The sequence below is a fragment of the Tachysurus fulvidraco genome, chromosome 2 (assembly GCF_022655615.1).
Source record: "Tachysurus fulvidraco isolate hzauxx_2018 chromosome 2, HZAU_PFXX_2.0, whole genome shotgun sequence".
NCBI classification, from domain to species: domain Eukaryota; kingdom Metazoa; phylum Chordata; class Actinopteri; order Siluriformes; family Bagridae; genus Tachysurus; species Tachysurus fulvidraco.
In genome coordinates this window covers 23,598,176-23,617,361 of record NC_062519.1, presented here as the reverse complement: position 1 = coordinate 23,617,361, position 19,186 = coordinate 23,598,176, and the positions used below count along the sequence as shown (strand labels likewise).

At 35.5% G+C, this 19,186-nt stretch overlaps 1 protein-coding gene across 4 annotated transcripts; it reads left to right on the top strand.

The window, feature by feature from the left end:
* The first annotated feature begins 3,386 nt into the window (after positions 1-3,386).
* LOC113646197 (complement factor H-like) lies at positions 3,387-15,424 on the top strand. Of its 4 annotated transcripts, XM_047810438.1 has the most exons (17): positions 3,388-3,553; positions 3,684-3,854; positions 4,004-4,109; positions 4,294-4,370; positions 5,005-5,184; positions 5,515-5,676; positions 6,786-6,959; positions 7,037-7,207; positions 7,982-8,155; positions 8,332-8,484; positions 8,618-8,776; positions 9,934-10,098; positions 11,025-11,180; positions 11,377-11,535; positions 11,899-12,000; positions 14,175-14,348; positions 14,950-15,424. In XM_047810438.1, the coding sequence occupies exons 1-17, from the start codon at positions 3,472-3,474 to the stop codon at positions 14,964-14,966; spliced, it is 2,382 nt and encodes a 793-aa protein (XP_047666394.1). In that variant the 5' UTR covers positions 3,388-3,471; the 3' UTR covers positions 14,967-15,424. The 4 variants fall into 4 exon arrangements, with proteins under 4 accessions (XP_047666395.1, XP_027008063.2, XP_047666396.1 ...); XM_047810439.1 differs by lacking the exons at positions 11,899-12,000; positions 14,950-15,424 and having other exon boundaries at positions 3,387-3,553; positions 14,175-14,284; XM_027152262.2 differs by lacking the exons at positions 8,332-8,484; positions 8,618-8,776; positions 9,934-10,098 and having other exon boundaries at positions 3,387-3,553.
* Positions 15,425-19,186: the final 3,762 nt, after the last annotated feature.

Below are 19,186 nucleotides of genomic sequence, written 5' to 3'. Positions count from 1 at the left end.
ATTTATACATTGTGTTGTGTATATACTGTATACTATATTATGTTATATATATATATATATATATATATATATATATATATATATATATATATATATATATATATATATATATATATATATATATATATATTTGCATTTCTTTGCTGCTGTAACAGAGAAATTTCCCCATTGTGGGACGAATAAAGGTATATCTTATCTTATCTTATCTTATCTTATCTATAAATTAGTAATAAAAAAGAGGTAACATCAATCAATCAAATTTGCAATTGAAGCATTTATTACATTTAAAATGTAAAGAAAACAAAGATCAGAAGGTTAGAAAATGGTACATTTCAGAAGTGGACATATAATCAGTATAGGAAGGATTTGCAAATAAGGTAAAAAAAAAAATACATACATAAAATACATAAAAATAGTAATAAAATAAATCTTTAAATAAATATCTATGTATGGAACCAATAAATGATCAGAAAAAAACATGTTTAATGAATATATATACTATAAATATTAAATATTTAAATTGATCACTACATAAGGCTATTTAAAATGGTACACACTACTGACATCTTGTGGACAAAAGGCTGAATAGCTGCCTTTGTGTTTCAGAGGACCAAGACATTTTTTATTGTTTCATGGAATAAATTAACTTTATACTTTGAAATCCACAATTACTGTATTACAATGTATTAAACTTACATACTTATGTACTGTATTACTAACTTACACTTAGTCAGTACTTACTCAATGTATGAATTAGTTAATCTATTCAATGAATTTACGAATGAATTTATAAATAGGACATTGTTTTTTAGGTATTGCCTTAGTCCTAATGAGTTTATAGGGAAGGCTCATGTAGGCATATATTTTGTGAAAATAAATGAAGATTATTGTGGAATCATCAGTCAAATGCTTCTGACCTGAGCAGTTATAGTGCTTGTAAATTAGGAAGCTGAGGAAGGTCTTCACACATTATTTGAAGAAGGCAAGTGAAAGCTGTTTGGACATTTAGAGGGCTTGATTTGACGTTGTAATAGAGAAACCAACATCAAACAGCAATGTGGGAGGAAAATGAGAGTTGATTATCCATGGTTACCACAAGGTTGTGAGCTGTGGCCAAAGGGGACATCAGTGAGTTTTCCATGAAGAGTTTCAGATCCTGCCCTGTAGATGCATCACCTGGGAAGACCAGACTTTTTTTTTTTTTTCAACTGATGAGCTGTCATCCACGATGATATGTCTGCCAAACAAGCTGAGATCCAACAGAAGCCATGTGTGGTGTCTGAGGGAGGAAAGGGAAAGATAAGTTGAGTGTCATCAGCATAGCAGTGATAAGAAAACACATGTGAGGATATAACTTTGCCAAGAGAGTGATTATAGAGACAGAAAAGAAGAGGACCAAGTATTGAGCTTTGTGGGACACCAGCAGAGAGTCTGCATGGAGAAGATATCAATCCCCTCGCTGTTAGCTGATATGGTCAAACTTTCAGCTAAGAATCAGACTATTGCCAAGCTGCTCCATAAGTGTCAAATGCTACAGAAAGGTTGAGGGGGATGTGGTAGCTTAGTGTATAAGTCATTGGACTACTAATTGTAGCTGTGAGTTCAAACTCCAGGTCCATTAAGCCACTGCTACTGGACCCCTGACCCCTGCTCTGAATAAGGGCATCTGCTAAATACTGTAAATGTAAGGGGATGAGAACAGATGACAATATCTAAGGTGTAGCGAAACACTGACTCTTAGAAATCAGTCTCCTGATCAAGATCTGGGGGGTCAGAGGATCCAATCGTGAATGATAAACCTGACTACTGGTACCCAAACTGCATGGGATACAGTAAGGCTGGCAGCAGGATCTTGATGTGCATCCTGACAAGGCTCATGATGTCTGGTAGTCTTGTAGTATGTTGGAACAACGGTGATGTTCAGGGAAATGTTGTAAATGTGAGTGAAGACATCCGATAACAGGTCTCCACATTTCCTTGGAACTCTGCCAGGAATTTGGTCTAGTCCAACAGCCTTCATTGGGTTGACGACATCTTTCCTTTAATCAGCCGTGTAAGACAAAGCACCTAGTCATTGGGAGGACTGGTGGTCTTCCTCCACATCAGATCTTGGACATACAGGTCAAGAGCTTCAGTAATTCATATCAAACAGCCATCAGGCTGTGGTGTTGGAGGGGAATGTTTTCTTGGTACACATTCAGTTACTTAATAGCTATCAAGCAACTTTGAATGTTTCTGTCCACATGCATCACATTATGACTACCATTTTTATATCAATTAATTCTTGCACCATGATAATGATCTCAGGGTACTTCAAATGTCACTTGATATGAATCTAGTAGAGTACCTCTGGAATGTATTAGATTGGGTAGTATGTTTTTGCAGTAAATTTGTGAGCCATTTATTTCTGCATGGACCAGAATGTCTTCAACACATTGTTAATTAACAACAATTTCTCATATTCTTCTCTTGGCTATGACATTTTTTTATATTTTTGCCTTGGCTATGCCCTTTCTCACAAAAACTTCCAAGCTAAAATAAATCACCCCAAACCATGCAGCAAAACATGTTACAATTTAAATGGTAGAATAAGAATGCCTTTATAATTTGATGAGTATGAAAACATTGCTTTGCCGAGCCAATGAGTCATTTTATTTACCCAATGAAGCAAAATCACCAAAAAAAAAAATTCCCCAAATGTCTATAACCTACATCTGCTTATCTTTTCCTAAATAAACAATTCTTTTTGTAGATAACATGAGGCCACTTACCGGATTTTGGGTACGTCAAAAGGATATTGACCTTTTATGTTTGTGGAGCTTCTTCAAATGGCTCAGTGGACTTCAGACACTAAACGCAGTGTGTTCTGTTCTTATCTGTTCTTACATGTCAGTAAAACTGTGCCATTTTGTTGCAACTCCCCAGAAAGAAATAGTACTTTAAAATCTATAAATTTAAAGTAAATTTTTTTTTTTAAAGCTATAATACTTCTATATTTCTGAAAACAGAATGTAGATTTATTCATTCATTCATCATTATTGGCTGCAAAAAAAAAAAAAAAAAAAAAAACCTTGTGGCAAAAGATATATGCATATATTGTCTTATTACAATAAAAAAAAGAAAAATACAATAAATATCTTTAGACATAAACTTACATGCTTACCGGCATGCCTTAGACTCTTAACATATATGCACAAAGACGTTGTGTCGTTTTATATCACCTCTTAAAACTGTCATATTTTACTATCATACACTTAAGCTTCATAAAATTATACACTTAAATCCTCAATATCTCATTTTTCACATTTTTCTTTTTTTGTTGATTAATTAATTTATTTTTATTCTTGCAACACAGCTCCAAATGTGTACTGAGAGCTGTGTCAGCTCTGATAAATGATTAACAGGTGACTATCATTGATCTACCGTCTAAAATAAGATCTTACTAATCCCTACGCTTCAAATGTGTTAAAGATGGGATCTAATATGCAAGTGGCTGCCAAAATCTTCTTTACTGCTTTTTGGTTATCTTTTTTATCCTTGGCCAAAAATCAAGGTAAGGTGTCTATAATATAAATTCAAAAAAATATTATGTATTTCCTTTGTCAGTAGAAGACAGTCCATTGATTCTAGGACATATAAAAATCCATTCATAATGCTGTCTAACTAATGATTATATTTTACAGAATGTTTTAAAGAAAAAATTGATTATGAGAATGTCCAAATAAGTGATCTCCTTGAAAGCTATGAAAATGGACAGACCGTGAAAGTGAAATGTGCTACTGGCTACGTCGGATTATTGAGGATTGAATGTAAAAATGGCAAATGGATTAAAATTGCTGGGAGAGACTGTAAAAGTAAGAACACACTTGCTAGCAGAATATATATATATATATATATATATATATATATATATATATATATATATATATATATATATATATATATATATATATATATATATATAAGCTTTCAAGAAATAATGAAAACGGTTTGGTTCTTGTAGAAAGAGCATGTGGTCACCCAGGAGACACACCAAATGGATTCTTTCAACTTACAAAAGAGACAGAGTTTGTATTTGGAGCTACGGTGGAATATTCATGTAGGACAGGGTAAGAGGCTCTAGTGTCAGAATATCTGATGTTTACTATCTTTCTGGCTATTCCACTTATACAGTATAAACAACAAACAACATATATCACCATTCTGTTATATTGAAAATGGAGATGTTTTTCCATGAAACTGTTTATAGTTTTATCTATACCTCTGTTTTCTTGATTTATTTATTTTTTTTAGTTATACAATGGCCAGCAGAATTAGTTATCGTAACTGTCGTACCAATGGGTGGGATAACGATGTACCTGTCTGTGAAGGTAAATAAACAGATATAATTATGGTAATGTATTTTTTATTTATTTATTTAGAATGAACCATAAATGATTTCCTAAGATCTAACTGAGCCAATTTTACACTTTAATATATTCTTTAACAAGATGCTTTTATTTAATGAAACATGCACAATGTTTTTGGCACTCAGTCCCAAATGATGACACTTGCCTGGCCTTAATCACCGTATATATTTTTCGTTTTTTATTTAAACTACAATTCTTTTTATTCTAATCTATTTTTCTCCTATTTTTATAAGGACTACAATAACATTTGATGTTATTATTCAATCCATGTTCCGATCTCTTTCCAGTGGTAGATCCAGCATTGGAGGATAAATAACGATTTAAACACAATGGACCATGTGTTTTAGTAAAATAATACAAGTCGTCTATGTTTGTGTGAAATAGCTCAACATGAAGTAGAGGAGTCTAGATAATACTTTGTGGTACAATTCAGTAAATGTCATGTCTGATGACAAGATGTGACAATTACGCCTGGTACTCGAACCAGCAAAATATATAACCATAAATACATTAGCTGAAAAAAAAATGTAAACTTTTCAGATATTAGCCTCTAAAGACTAAAGAAATCACTATTTTTTTTTCTTCTTCAACTCAGTGATGAAATGCCCTATACTTAGTGATTTTGGAGATGTGATTGCATCAGGCAACACTGAAGAAGCAAGCTATGGCGATGTTATCTACTTTGAGTGTGCTTTAAACAAGATGTTAGCTGGACCGGAAAACATACACTGCACAGAGAATGGAGAATGGAGTAACACTATACCAAAGTGTAAAGGTAATTCCAGTCATTGATGAGAGTTAGGGTTTTTCCACAATACAATATTTATATTTCTCTAGACTAGCTAACTGCATTCAGAGAAATGTAAATATTTTATTAATAATCTAGCATTATGGTCTTGGAGTTAGTTAATACTACTAGTTGCTATACTATATTTTATTGTAAAAGAACAATTTTGTACAGAATTCAAATAAATTGTCTTTGTTATTACTCTTACAAAGATAACTTGTAATAACCATTTTTTAAAAACTAGCTACATGTTTGCGTGTTTGACTATTTGTATCTATTACTATATAATAAAACAAAAATGTGCATTATTTCTTGCAGAAATAGAATGCCTTTCACCTGAAATACCGCATGGAATTTCTAACCGAGATAAAGTGTACAAAGAAAACAATGTACTACAGTACACGTGTACGCAAGGATACAAAGCCAATAATCCCTCTAAATGCACAAGAAACGGCTGGACAGTACAACCAGGATGTGAAGGTGGTACCCCAGTGTTTGAGTTCCTGATTGTGTAAAAAAACGTTTCTCAGAATGAATATTTAACATTTTTAAATTGCTTGTTTGGGATCTCTGTATTAAGTTAAACTTCATACCAATTGAAATAATTTGTCTACTTGGATATTCCAAAAAAAAGGTGTTGCTACAACAAACCCAAGTAGAGAAAAATATATACTGTATAAGGTTGGCAAATATGTAAAGATTATACACTAATCAGACAACCTTAAGACCACTTGCCTAATATTCTATAGATCCATCTTGTGTCACAAATAATAACAGCTCTGAGCTCTGATCTGTTGATTTATGGAGTCTGTAAGCCCTCTGAAGTTGTTATTTGGTATCTGGGATTAAGATAACAGCATAGTGCATCCTGGCACGGTCTCTGATCCAGGTACTGTAAGTAATGCGCATTCACCCAGTCGTCCACATGACAATGTAATTCATCAGACTAGTTCATCTGCTTCCACTGTAGGCACTTTTGGCAATGGACTAGGGTGGCATGGGTAATCTGACTGACCTGCAGCTAGATTTTTCAGCAATTTGTGCTACAGTCAGACCAGATGTCTAGCCTTTACAAACCACTCACATCAATGAGCCTTGGGTATCCTGTCCAGTGTCCTGTCACTGGTTCACCAGTTGTCCTTCCTCTGACCATTTTAATAGGTACTAAAGACTGCATACACGGGAACACCGCACCATTTTGTGGAGTTTTCCGTGCCTGTCTTTTTAGCCACCACAATTTAGTCCTGGTCAACCTTTCTCAGATCCTTATACAGTACTCACTATCACTTTTTTCCTGTTTCCTACATGTTGACTCATTTGTCCCAGAAGTTCCACTATAATGAAATAATGTTTTTTTACTTCACCTATTAGTGCTTTTAATGGTATAACTGATTGGTGTATAATAAAGAAAATACTGGGATTTTAAGAGAAAGCATGAGTTATGAAAATATTTAATGGGAAGAGAATGATAAATATGAATGGAGACCAGTGGGTGAAGGTAAAAATAAAGAACATACTTAAAATAATGTTGGGAGTATAGTTATACACTGTAGGGTAGAGTAACAAGCCTTTTTTTTTTTTTTTTACAGAAATCAGCTGTGAATATCCCGATGATCAACAACTGTCATTTCCTGAGCCCTTCAACAGGGGGGTTTATAAATTCGACCAAATTTTAAAGTATGACTGCAAAGAAGGTTATCATAAAACAGCTGATAATGCTAAATGTACAGAAAATGGCTGGGATCCAAAAAGACTGTGTATCGGTATGTATTAAATAATTCGTTTATTAAATTGTTTATAACGGGTTGATAAATAATAAACCTTTTCACCTCTATTACAGAGACTACTTGCAGAAAGCCAGAAGTTCCACATGGAAGAGCGTCGACCTACACAGATAGTTTTAAATATAATGACTATTTACAGATCAGATGTGATAATGGCTATGAACCTAAACATTTTTTTGTCAAGTGTAGCAAAAATGGATTATGGGACGGAATGAAAGACTGCAAATGTAAGTATCAATTTATTATGATACAGTAGTTAGTTCTGCAGTAGTGTTAGTGGCATCATCACGTGGCTTCTTCAGGATCTAGTTCCCTTCCTGATGAAAAAACAAAACAAAATACCTTTGGCCATATTGTGTCTGATATTTCACTTAGTCTGTATTCATTTCGTCTTTGTATAAAATCGTTAATAAAGGTAATACAATATTTCACACGAAATCACATCATTATACTGAACATCAGCACTCAGTGTGCTCGTGCCTTCAGCTGAATCGCACGAGGCCAATATTACCCTGGATGTGTGATGAAGCTAACTTATTAATGAACCGTCTGGATCAATAACAAGAAATCTATAAAGTACGTCATGTGAAAAATTATAGGCTTATTGCAATATTTTGCCCTTTTTTTTTATTATATCAGTTTTATTATATTACATTTTATTATATTGGTTTGTAAAAATATTAGAAATAAAAATAGCAAGCTATATGAAAATAGCCCGCACCTACTGTGACCATTATTTCATAAAAGTCTTATTTATATACTTGTGTGAATGTAACAAATGAATAAAGTGCTTGAATGCAAATAATCAAAAGTGAAGCAGAAAACAGAATACGCACACACACACACACACACACACACACACACACACACACACACACACACAAAGATAACATGACAAATGGGAAAAAAAGGAAGGGAAGAGATCAAATGTTACATATTTATCTATAGATGAATGTATGTTTTGCTTATTATTATTATTATTATTATTATTATTACTACAGTAGAAAAAAGAGCTTGTGCAGAAACCTCTGTGCAAAATGGGATCATACAAGAAATTGACACAGGACGAAAATATTCTTACTCATGTGATAAAGGCTATAAAGCATTTGATGAGAAATGGTGGGATGTGGTAAGCTGCACTGAAGACCAATGGAGTTATGCACCACTGTGTATACGTAAGCGCTTTTATTTTTAATGTACACATACTGTATTACCAGGTGTCCCAAAAGTCTCAAGCACATTTTATAACTTTATATATTATAAAATATGGAGACTTTTGGAACTCCCAATAGTGTTCATACAGCAAATGGCTGTTTAGTTTAGTATTAGGTTTTTTGTTTGTTCTTTACAGCTAATGATCACTGTGGTCAAATTCCTAATGGTCCTGCAAAGCACAATCATGCAAAGAAAGGATATAAGGATGGAACTCAGGTGGTTGGATGTGACTCAAACACATGCTTTTTTATATGTGTCGAAGGAAAGTGGGAGAAGAAAAATGATCAATGTAAGACTTTTTTCTTTTTTTTCTTTTTATATAGATGATTTGCAAAAAAAATGCATAACTAGAATGATACTGTCTTACTATACTTTCACTTTACTGGAAAAATAACAGCTCACTTCTTTTTTGTTTTGATTAGCTAACAAATGTGGTTCTCCTCCTCCTGTTGAAAACGCAATTATTGCTTCTTACAATTGGGACCATGTGATATATTTGTGTCGAGAAAAATACTCAATAAAGGGGGGTGATTTAAAATACTGTATGGACTCACAGTGGGAAAAGCCACCAACATGTGAATGTAAGTATATATAGACCTGGTGTGTGCTTTACACAACAATACATAACTAATTTTTCTAAATAATCACTGTCTGTAATGGGATCAGTGCACCTTTCTGTAAAAAAAAAATGAATGTCTTTTGAATTTTGTGTTTTTGAAAAAAAAACCTCTTCCACTTGTAATGGTAAAAGACAATTAGACAGTTAGAGATACCCAAAATGTTCGTTCACCATTCATGCATGTGGCACCAGTGCAGTGCATCAAATCATGCAGATACGGGTCAAGAGCTCAGGTTAATACACACATAAAACAAAAGAATGGGGAAAATTATGATATCAGTGATCTTGACTATGACCTGTTTGTTGTTGTCAGCTGTGTTGGGTTTAGTATCTCAGATAACATTGATTTTCTTGGATTTTACACACAGAATAGTCTGTAGAGCTTACATAGGCTGGTGTGTGTGTGTGTGGGGGGGGGGGGTGTAGGACAGGACAGATGGCACAGGTTCACTGAATCCATGGACCCAACCTGCTTTGGGTCAACCAATCAAGCTGGTTACGTTAGCCAGTTATCTATCTTAATGACATGTTCAATGTACTTTGTACCTGGCAGTTAGATGGTGTGAAATAGAATTGAGTTTTAATTACTCTACTGAAATCAAAATAAGTTACAGTGTTCCTATTCTTGTGAAAGTTACATGGCGATCATTGTGTTTAGGCTTTTAATACCATCTTCATGGGCTATCAGTCCGCTTGCTTCTTCTCACCTCGTCCACTTGCCAGGAATTATCTAAGTAATGACTTGTGACTTTGTTCTGAGCTAAAGTTGGTACTTGTCATCCAGTGGCGGTAATAGATGAATGCAAAATTCATTTTGTAGATTTTAGTTACATTTATATGTTACATTTATACCATTGGGAAGATGCCCTTACATAGACCGACTTTACAGAAGTGCTTTGAAGTATATATCAATAGCCATATATTGATACTGGTTCACTCATCAAAGACTAAGCCTCACTGATGTAGGGATGAATCACCTGCAATAAACAGCAGTTTGTTGGGATAAAGTTTTAATTGATGAGCTGCCATCCACGATGAGATGTCAGCCAGACATGATTATTATTGTTATTATTATTATTATTATTATTATTATTATTATTATTATTATTATTATAACAGACAAAGAAACTTGTGAACAAACCACTGTGACAAATGGGTTCACATATGAACTGGACAAAGGATTTACTTACTCATGTGACTCGGACTATAAAGCATTTGATCAGAAATGGTGGGAAGTGGTAACCTGCACTGGAAGCCAATGGAGTTATACACCACTGTGTATACGTAAGTGGTTTTATTTTTATAGTTCACATTTTATTAAGTATCAAAAGTTGCCAAAATTCTACATACATAAGAAAAATGATCACAGCTTCATTAAAGGTGCCACTAGTGCCAGCTCTGTGTATTCCAGACCTCCGGAGGTAATTGACTACAAAGGATTTGCAATTAAGTATTAAAAAATATATATTTATTTAAACTTATATTTGCTTGTCTAATAACCTTTAGTCCTCATTTCTAGACCTTTTATTTTATGAAACAGTAAATCATCTCTGGGGGCATGGTGGCTTAGTGGTTAGCACGTTTGCCTCACACCTCCAGGGTTGGGGGTTCGATTCCCGCCTCCGCCTTGTGTGTGTGGAGTTTGCATGTTCTCCCCATGCCTCAGGGGTTTCCTCCGGGTACTCCGGTTTCCTCCCCCGGTCCAAAGACATGCATGGTAGGTTGATTGGCATCTCTGGAAAATTGTCCGTAGTGTGTGAGTGTGTGAGTGAATGAGAGTGTGTGTGCCCTGCGATGGGTTGGCACTCCATCCAGGGTGTATCCTTCCTCGATGCCCGATGACGCCTGAGATAGGCACAGGGTCCCCGTGACCCGAGACGTTTGGAAAGGCGGTAGAAAATGAATAAATGAATGAATGAATGAATGAATCATCTCTCCAAACTTTGGCTCCCAGTTTGGCAACACTGGTCATTACAACCTTGCAACAGCTTCCTGGTCCTTTCCTGTTTTTCTTTTATCAAAGGAATTCAAGTCTGAATCTGTAGAAAAAATATTTATTATAAACTAATAATAAAAATATATGGATAAAAGTGTTCATTTCCCCTATGTATGGGACTTTTGGGACACCCAATAGTGTTCATGTGACAAATACCTGTTTATTAGTAACATCTTTGTTTATTATTATCATGTGTTTTGTTTGTTCTTTACAGCTAAACATCATTGTGGTCAAATACCTAATGGTCATGCAAAGCAAAATCAATCAAAGGAAGGATATGTGAATGGGGCAACTGAGGTGTTTGAATGTGAATCAAAGCCATGTTGTTTTAAATGTAACGAAGGAAATTGGGAGGAGCAAGACTGTGAATGTAAGATATGGTGTTGATGACGTTGGCGTTGGCCAAATTCTTGTTAGAAACTCTAAGTAATTCTAGCCTGAATATGATTATTTGCCAGAAAATTGCATAACAAAATGATACTGTCTTACTACACTTTCACTACATAGTGAAATGCTCAAAGAAGCAAGTTTTTGTGTCACTTACCGATTCTTTTTGTTTTTATTAGCTACCAAATGTGGTTCTCCTCCTCCTGTTGAAAATGCAGTTATTACTTCTTACAATCAGGAAACAGTGGAATATGCGTGTAGAGAAAATTACAAAATAAAGGAGGATAAATTAATATCCTGTCAGAACTCAAAGTGGGACAAAACACCAACATGTGAATGTAAGTAGATATGGATCGGGTATGTGCTTTATTTTCCTAAATAACACATTTTTTAATCTTTATAATAAATGATTTTATTCTTTAAATATCTTGATAGTTTTTCAGTCTGCAAGTTTTATACTGAGATTAATGTTCAATGCTCCATAAAAATATTAATGTTGAACATTTTGTGTTTAAATAAGAAACCTTTTTTTTTTATTTGTCAGAAGAAGAATTAGACATAATTGTAGTTTGATCTTAATCTATAATTTAGAGAAATCCATATTTAAACAGAAAAATGTACCAAATACACTTTACATAGGTTAGGCTCATAAATAATTTTTGTCAATTCTTTTTCTTGCCTTTTTGTTTATGTTTTGAAAGCACCATCACCCTTAAATAATGATACGGAAGCAAGACCTTTTATGGACCAAACTCGTTTGCCTGAAAATGTCCCATCTGAACAAACCAAACTAAAGTTCAATGGTAAAAATACTTCTACCACATTTATTATGGATAACCACTAAAGGATTTATATTCTTTTTCATTTTTATTCTACTAACCCGAGAAGTTCGGATAAGCGGTAGAAAATGAATGAATGAATGAATGAATGAATGAATGAATGAATGTTCTTATAGTACTTTCTTGCTACTCAGGCAAGTAGTAGTGTCTAGTGGTTCTGTTGTCATATTTTAGACATCCACGACAACAGTTCCCGGAGGGTTAGGGCTACACTGACATTGCACAAAATAATAATAACACACAAATGTGTATATATACATAAATACAAAGTCCATAAATAATTGGACATTGACAAAGTATTTTGTTGGTTGAACTGTAAATCACAGCACATAGAATATAAGTAATAAATATAAACTCTTGCTGCTTTAATTTGAAGATGCTAATTTTGAGGGGCAGTCGTGGCCTAATGGTTAGAGAGTCTGATTCATAACCCAAAGGTTGTGGGTTCGAGTCTCGGGCCGGCTACGACTGAGGTGCCCTTGAGCAAGGCACCAAACCCCTCAACTGCTCCCCGGGCGCCGCAGCATAAATGGCTGCCCACTGCTCCGGGTGTGTGTTCACGGTGTGTGTGTGTTCACTGCTGTGTGTGTGCACTTTGGATGGGTTAAATGCAGAGAACATGGGTATGGGTCACCATACTTGGCCGTATGTCACGTCACTTTATTATTTTGAGGGACAATAACAGGTACTAAAAGTAGTTGGAGTGTTGGACATTCATAGTGCGTACGTATCATTTCCTTGATATTTCACTTACAATTAATCAGATAAAAGTTCTAGGACTGATATAGTCTAAATGCATCACTGTTTGGTACAATTTTAATAAGAATTAAGAACTTGGGAGTCCCAAAAGCCCAGAAGGCCATGAAAAAACTTCAACAAAGAATTATTTTCCTAGTGAACAAAACACCCTTCACAACAGTTCTATTAATATAATATAAACAAATTGAGCATGCATTTCACTTTCTAACGGCAAAGCTGTAGGCTCCATAAACAAGCAGGAACCGAATTAAAGACAACACCAGTGTCATCTCTGTGTATTCCAGACTTTATAATCCAGGCAATAATTGACTACGAAGGATTTGCCAAAATATGTTTAGGAAGAATGGGGGAAGGATGTGGAAAGACAGTGAAGAATGATGTCATCATAGTGTTCCTGTTGTGGGGCCACCAAGTGAGACTGAGTGGCAATGAAGCAGGATCAAGGATAGTCCTCATTGCTGATGTTAGCATCTGAGGAGCACAAATGCATCACCAAGAAATCTTACTAACTGGCTGTGTCTGCCTCACCATATTATACTCCCATAGTTTAAGCAGGAGAGTGAAGTGCTGCCTCTGTGATCATTGGCCGTTGGATCATTGTGTGCTTCTGCTACTCCTCCTTGCAGCCATGTGCTTCCATGCTTTCCATAAGTGAAAGCGTGATGAAGGCTGCATTAGTGTAAGGACTGTGTCCACTAGGCAGTGTTAAGCCGGTGATGCTGCAGTCGCAGGACCAAATCAATTGGATGTAAATGCTCTCAAATTAAATCTGAAAGTCTTCACTTTAAGTTCATAGTCATTTATGGACCTGACTGTATTTCAGAATAGGTCAGAGCTATTCAACTGAGTCAACTGATACGGTTAACATTAAACTTTCATCCAATATTTTTAAAATAGTGGACATACGTGGATGTTATAATATTCATAGTTTTATCTGGAAAAGGATTTTAATGATATCTGGATAACAGTGCTGTCACTGGTCAGTCAATTATCGATAATGGAGAGCAATCATCATAACATTTATAAATAAATAAAAAAGTTTTCTTTAGTGTTCTAAGTGATGTGGGGAAAAAACAGCAACCATTTCAAGCTCAGCAGACACTGGGGAAGGTTAGCCAGTGAGTTCATGTTCGGTTTCTTTATGTTCTCTGTGACTAGAAAAAAAAAATAGCCACAGTCTGAGTAGTACAGAGTTCATTGCATCTTTCCTTCTTACTTCTTTTATTCATTCATGCACACAGTCCATCAAATTCTATTTTTCTTATCAGGTTTGTAATTAATTTATCTGTATTGGTATTTATAATAAATATGACTTATTATTATTATGTTGTTGTTGTCTTTTGATTGTAAACCTGTTGGTGATTTGGTATTTATTACAGAGCCTGGAAAATGTTCACCTCCTTCACAACAAATAAAATATGCGACTGTGAAATCAGATCTGAAGGACTTCTATGAAGAAGGTGACACTGTAGAATATCAGTGTAAAGAAGGCTTTCACTCTGACTCCAAAGCCGAGTGTTCCAAAGGAGAGTGGAGATACCCAAAATGTATAGGTCAGTACCAATTAAAAACAATACCAATTCTTAGTATTATCCATAAAACAGCACCAGACTAAAGCATGGGACGTAAACCATCCATCTTACCGCTTACTGTCATTCTACTCTAAATAAAACAAAATAAAAATAATTTACTTAAATATAAAGTTATATACTGTAAATATAAAACTCATATACTGTAAACAAACAAAAATCCTCAGGTAACTCATCATTTTATCCAAAAAAAGGTCATTCATTATTAAAATTAAATATTTTTTTAAAAAATAACATTTTTTACAACATTTCACCCTTTTTTTTTTTTTACAACATTTCACCCCAACATACACCCATTTACAACATTTCATTGTATTTTAAAAAAAGTGACACAATGTAGTGTGTTTTTTGTTCCACCTGAGATTGTTTGTTATAAATTGTTAGATCTCAAGTAAATCTAATTTCTCAAAATAATCATTAATCAGTCCAAGAAATCAAATCTTGGACTTCTCAGTACTTACACTAATTAGGATTCAGAATATTAGTTAAATAGTTAATAATGGTATTGTCTATTGCTTTGACAAAACAACAGTCTGAACATCAACCCTGTTTGATTTTATTTTAGAAATTGAACTGGCCTGAATCAACAATCCTTGCCTGCATCCAATGGACTATAATATCCAGATGTTCATCGTGACCATATCAAAAACCATTCCCATTATGGCAGGAGTGCCTATTACACCAGTTTTCATGTATTAAAATTAAACCAGGTTAATTTTGGGATTTGCACTATATGGACATTCCGTTTAATCTATAATACAATGACATTTTAAGAAGTTATATTTTGTATAATTATTCTTTGATTATCATTAATCAGTCTGTCTAGATAAAAAAAAACAACAACAAAAAAAAAAAAACAACCATTCTGGCCTTTGTGTGAAACTGCATTGCATCTTTTTTGGGCTAAAACTATTCTTCTAAGGTAAAGTTTATAAAGTTGGCATTTGCCTTACTTATAGCTTCATGAGTCTGTTTTTTAGCCCCAGGGAATCATCCCATTAATCTATGTAGTGGAAATTTTTACTTTAGAGAAGAACACATGAATCTGTCCTTCTAGGCTTCTGTATTTCCCATGGCTGGTAGTTATTGTGACTAGAGATTTAAGTTGTTTCTCCCTAAAACTGCCTTTAATCAGACCTTTCCCATGAGACCTTTTTTGTTCCTGTGGGATTAGCTTGGTCAGAAGATGAACAGGCGATGCTTCAAAGCCAATGGTGGATGATGTTTTGGTTTTACATGTCCTGTTTCATTTTATTCCTGTCTATAAAATGCTGGTGTTATCAATAATGGAGGCCCTTCCTCTCTGATTTTACACGTAGAGTGTTGGGTCCTTCTGCAAAGCTGAACACAATAAACCGTGAAAACCTTTATACTCTTGCCCGTGCCTGTTGGTGTGATATTTGTATGCTTTAATTCTCTCGAACCTCAAAACTTCCACAACATCTATTACACAATGATGCAGTAATGCAGTTGCCAACTTGCCAGCAAAATACATCAAATTGCTAATAAACTAGTTGAAAAATCCCATTTCAGTTTGAAAGAATTTGAAATGACTACTGATTGTGTTCAGATGTGCATCATAAAAATATTTATATGAGTGACACCGAGACGCTATAAAGTGTGAATCTAATTCAAAACTTTATAACTTATCAAACACATTGTGTACCCTTGATGTTAAGTCTGAAGAGCATGTACAACAGCACCATCGGTGATGCCAAGACAAATACACAGAATAAGCATGGCTAGAGCTAGTTCCCATTTTCTTCCTAGCTTATAAATTCATGCAGCTTGTCAGCAGTGATAATTTACCTGCCACTAACTAACCATCACTTCCTGCCTCTTTATGGGAAAAAGTCAAAGGAGACTCGACCAGAGAACCCCAGGATCAGAGTCCCCAAGGGATGGAAAGATGCATAAACTTGTAAAGGCTTGGTCCCAACCGCCACAAAAGTCAATAATGCATGAAACAACCAGACCATTTGGTGCATGTGGAATAAAGAGCTTTATGTTTTATCTTGAATTAATGTCACCAACCAGGATACACCTTCAACCAAACTACAAATAAAGTTGTCATGTGCCATGTGACCTGGCTCGCATGGCTCCCTGTGATGCACACAAGGAAGATCAAATCAAAATGTGACTCAGCATCTAGACATAAAGGCAGGGTGCACAATATTTGAAAAATGCTTCAGAAAGCTGAGTCAGGGCTGACAAACGTAACAAATGTGTAGGCAATGAGCAGAAAGGGGCATGTCTTGTCAATACGCGGTGTGGGAGACTGTTCAGTGTGCATGTCTGACATTAGCCGAAAGCAGAGGTGGCAAAAGTACACACATCTTTTACTCAAGTAGAAGCACAGATACTCATTTTTAAAGGACTCCAGTAAAAGTAGAAGTAGTGACTACACTCTTTTACTCAAGTTAAAGAAAAGAAGTATGGGCTCTGACATGTACTTAAGTAAAAAGTCACTGTTACTACTACCTGTTTAGTGTCATGCTGGTAACTGGATGTCATGTTTATATATATATATATATATATAATTTTGAAGTGTGCTGATGGATATTTGTTAAAAGAGAGGCAGGCACTGATGTAGGTGAGGTAGGATGGAGTCAGCGTTCACATTCATCCCAAAAGTGTTCAGTAGGGATGAGATCAGAAAACAACCACATATAGCAGGAAAGGTCAGGTGACCCAATACTTTTGGAAATATATTGTATACCAAGTGTATCACCAAGGCCATATCCCAGACTGTAGGGAGATTCCAGCTCTGTCCTTGAAAACAACTCAAAATTATTGTGATGTTTTACAAATGACAAAATTAATGTTAATTAAATTAAGCACTTCGTGTTTTTTTGGGTTGACACCAGGGGCAGTTCTAGGATTTCATCTTTAGGGGGTTTTACATTTACATTTACATTTACAGCATTTGGCAGACGCCCTTATCCAGAGCGACGTACATAAGTGCTTAAATCTCTAACACTGAATACATTAATGCTGGTTCACTAGGTTACATACTTAAGATACCATGAGTTTAAAACATTTGTTCAAAGTTACAATGAAAAAGTGTCAAAGGATTTTTTTTTTTTTTTTTAAATGCAAAGGATAAGGAAAGAAGTGCTAGTTGAAGTGCTTCCTGAATAAGTTCAACCGCCGCTTGAAAATAGCCAGTGACTCAGCTGTCCGGGCCTCTAGGGGAAGTTCATTCCACCACCTTGGTGCCAGTACAGAGAAGAGTCTTGTAGTATACTTGCCTCTTACTCTGAGAGATGGTGGAACCAGTCGAGCAGTGCTGGTAGAGCGGAGGTTACGGGGTGCAGTGCGAGGAATGATGAGGACTTTGAGGTAAGAGGAAGCTGGTCCATTTTTGGCTTTGTAGGCCAGCATCAGTGTTTTGAATCGGATGCGTGCAGCTACCGGAAGCGAGTGGAGGGATCGCAGCAGCGGGGTGGTATGCGAGAACTTTGGCAGGTTGAAAACAAGCCGGGCAGCTGCATTTTGGATCATTTGCAGAGGACGGATTGCGTTCATAGGTAGACCTGCCAGCAGTACATTGCAGTAATCCAGTCTAGAAATGACTAGAGACTGAACAAGTACCTGGGCAGTCTGTGTGGACAAAAATGGCCGAATCCTTCTAATGTTGTAGAGAAGAAACCGACATGAGCGAGTCACATTTGCAACATGAGAGGAAAAGGACAGTTGATTGTCCATGGTTACCCCAAGGTTGCGAGCTGTGGCTGAAGGCCCTGTTTTAGCCCTCAGTGAGAATTTAAAACAAGAAGAGTTCTATATTATATGACAACTCTGGTAATAAGAATAGTGACATTTCACTGCTTTTGGTTGCCGTCTTTGCGTCTTTCCGCCGATTAACGTTGTAGATAAACGCCTCCAGCTCTGAATGCGCGTGCACGCTGCGCGTACCTGTGCTTCTCCGTTCAAATAAAGCAGACAGCTGAAGACGCACTTTTGAAAGACTACAACACACGCGTGTAAAACCAAAGTAAAAAAAAATCGCTTTTGGATCAAACTGATAAATTATTTTCTTTCCCATCGACGACATGTCCTGGATTTCAACGTAATTTTTATTGTTTATTTATGAAAGTAAAAATGATCCTTATAGTTTTAGGGTGGCTGAGATTACAGACAGGGGGCTGAAGCCACCCTAAAAAAGGGCTAGAACCGCCCCTGGTTGACACAATTCACAACGCATTCGCCAGGAATCCTTTTTGACGCCGATTATTACAAACATCTTCCTCATATATGGCCATGTGTGTTCAGGAATGTCCTCGTTGTTAGTTATTTTAACATCGGTGACTCCCTCTGAATTAACATTAGCCATTCCTTTTGTAGGCGTGCTGCTCATTGTTAGCTCCGCTATCCTTAGTCTATGTCTGATAGCCAGTAAATAATACAGTACACCAGTCACATGGGGAAAAGCCGCACAATGATATGATGATAGGCTGGAAACAGCGCTCAATGAGAAGAAATAATACTAAAAGTACCGAGTCCATTTTGAAAATGCTTGAAAAGTAAAAAGTACAGATATTTGTGTAAAAATGTAATGAGTAAAAGTAAAAAGTTGTCCGAAAAATAAATAGTGGAGTAAAGTACTGATACCAGAAAAATTTACTCAAGTACAGTAACGAAGTATTTTTACTCCGTCATTACCTCTGCCTCGGGTTCTAGGTGTTGAACATAGTCTTCTTCGTGAAACGGAACTAAACCTTTCATGGTACAACAGACAGTATTACAAAAACACATTTGTATTACCATAGTATTACTCATTGAGTTCATTTACTGATAAA

Coding starts and splice junctions, on each gene's coding strand:
- LOC113646197 (XM_047810438.1), top strand. CDS start 3,472: ATGGGATCTAATATGCAAGTGGCTGCCAAAATCTTCTTTACTGCTTTT. Junction 3,855..4,003: donor TGCTGGGAGAGACTGTAAAA/GTAAGAACACAC, acceptor TGGTTCTTGTAG/AAAGAGCATGTGGTCACCCA. Junction 8,485..8,617: donor GGAGAAGAAAAATGATCAAT/GTAAGACTTTTT, acceptor TGTTTTGATTAG/CTAACAAATGTGGTTCTCCT.